Genomic DNA, 1,565 nt, shown 5'->3' on the forward strand with positions numbered 1-1,565 from the left:
AAAACTGAGATTTCTTTATTTTTCAGATCTGGGGGGAGATGTTCTCTCCTCTGCATGCGCTGAACTTTGGCCTCGCTGGGGACACCACCTGTAACGTTCTTTGGAGGCTGCAGAACGGAGAGCTAGAGAACATCCGGCCAAAGGTGGGAAAGCAAGACGCTCATTAAAACCACCTGTTGCCTGCTGGAAGGCTCCCAGTGTAAAGCGGTGAACTAGCTCTTTGTGTTCTTGTTAAGGTGGTGGTTCTGTGGGTAGGAACCAACAACCATCAGCACACAGCAGAGCAGGTTGCAGAGGGAATTGTTGCCATTGCTCAGCTGCTCACTAACCGCCTTCCCAAAGCAAAGATTGTTGTACTGGTGAGTTTACTGGTTTGATGTCACCATATTGGTTTATAACCTGAAACTCTCTGCTGCTTTAGTTTTGCTTTTCTTTTTCAAATGGGGAGTAACTCTATGGAGCCTGATTTTTACAGGTTTATTGGGAAATAATTCCTGGGAAATTATTATTGTTATTATTGTTTCATGAAAAGAGTTATTGGGAATCAACTACAGAACTACAGTCTATAGTAAGGTTGCAAAAACCAGTGGTGGAAAAAGTACTCAGAAATGGAAGTTAAGTAAAAGTACAAATAAATCCTCCAGTAAAAGTGAAATGTATCACACTGACATTTACACTTGAGTAAAAGTAACAAAGTATTTGTTTTAAAAAATGCTTGGAGTAAAAAGAGTTTTTTTTAAGGGACTGCAATTTTTTATAACGATAATTATGTGTACGTACTATATTTATATTTTCAGTAATACATCAATCCTATTTATTGAACAATGCTGTGGATAATGCATGCTTTATTTTGACCTTCTGTCTAAGGTCACACTTGGAATTTATAATTTGGGATAATCTGATAAGTGAAATATTAAGTTTAAGAAAGACGACAGATTAAACCTTTATAAGTGTTTAATTCTGCAGTTAGGACATTGATACAAGATCAAACTAACTGACTAACAGGCTCTGATCTTTTTTAGTGTAGTTTTTAACTCCAGTATCATCATAAACTCCACAGTTTAACAATACCCTAAAAGCAGCTTTGTAATGCAAAACACCAGAATCAAATAATTTGATCATTAATAGAACTCTGAGGATTTCTTGCTTAATTCATAAATGTAAAAGCTGCAGGACGGAGTTCCTCTTCTCTGGATCCAGGTTCCTTCTTTTAGGTTGAAGATGCAGTGAGAGCAACGTATTGTTGGAGATGAGGGATGTGCTTTCTCTGAAAAAGAATTTAGTCAGAGTTCATAAAAAATTGGACAAGAGTATACAGAATCAAATTAAGCATTCACACGTCACCTTTGCAGTTGCTAAGTGGACCAATCCTCATCTAGCATTTGATTACTTTCAAACTCTCAACCAGAACTAAAAAAAATAAACGTAAAAAAACAATGTAACGCGTAATGAAGAGCCTTAGAATTTGTAGTGGAGTTGAAAGTACAAGTAGTTGATGTCAATTTTAGTGGAGTAAATGTAGAGCTATTAATGATTAAATCGACTTAAGTAAGGTGTATGTATGT

The 1,565-nt window shown here is 36.4% G+C and overlaps 1 protein-coding gene across 3 annotated transcripts in view; it reads left to right on the forward strand.

Moving 5' to 3' along the window:
- LOC107087868 (platelet-activating factor acetylhydrolase IB subunit beta-like) overlaps window positions 1-1,565 on the forward strand; it is a 14,539-nt gene that overhangs the window by 9,668 nt on the left and 3,306 nt on the right. For all 3 annotated transcript variants that reach the window (XM_015379681.1, XM_015379679.1, XM_015379680.1), the window contains exons 4-5: window positions 27-143; window positions 237-359. In XM_015379681.1, the coding sequence (XP_015235167.1) occupies window positions 27-143; window positions 237-359 (240 nt within the window). The remainder of the gene's footprint in view (window positions 1-26; window positions 144-236; window positions 360-1,565) is intronic.

The sequence above is a fragment of the Cyprinodon variegatus genome, unplaced genomic scaffold (genome assembly GCF_000732505.1).
Source record: "Cyprinodon variegatus isolate N-32 unplaced genomic scaffold, C_variegatus-1.0 Scaffold198, whole genome shotgun sequence".
Lineage (NCBI taxonomy): Eukaryota > Metazoa > Chordata > Actinopteri > Cyprinodontiformes > Cyprinodontidae > Cyprinodon > Cyprinodon variegatus.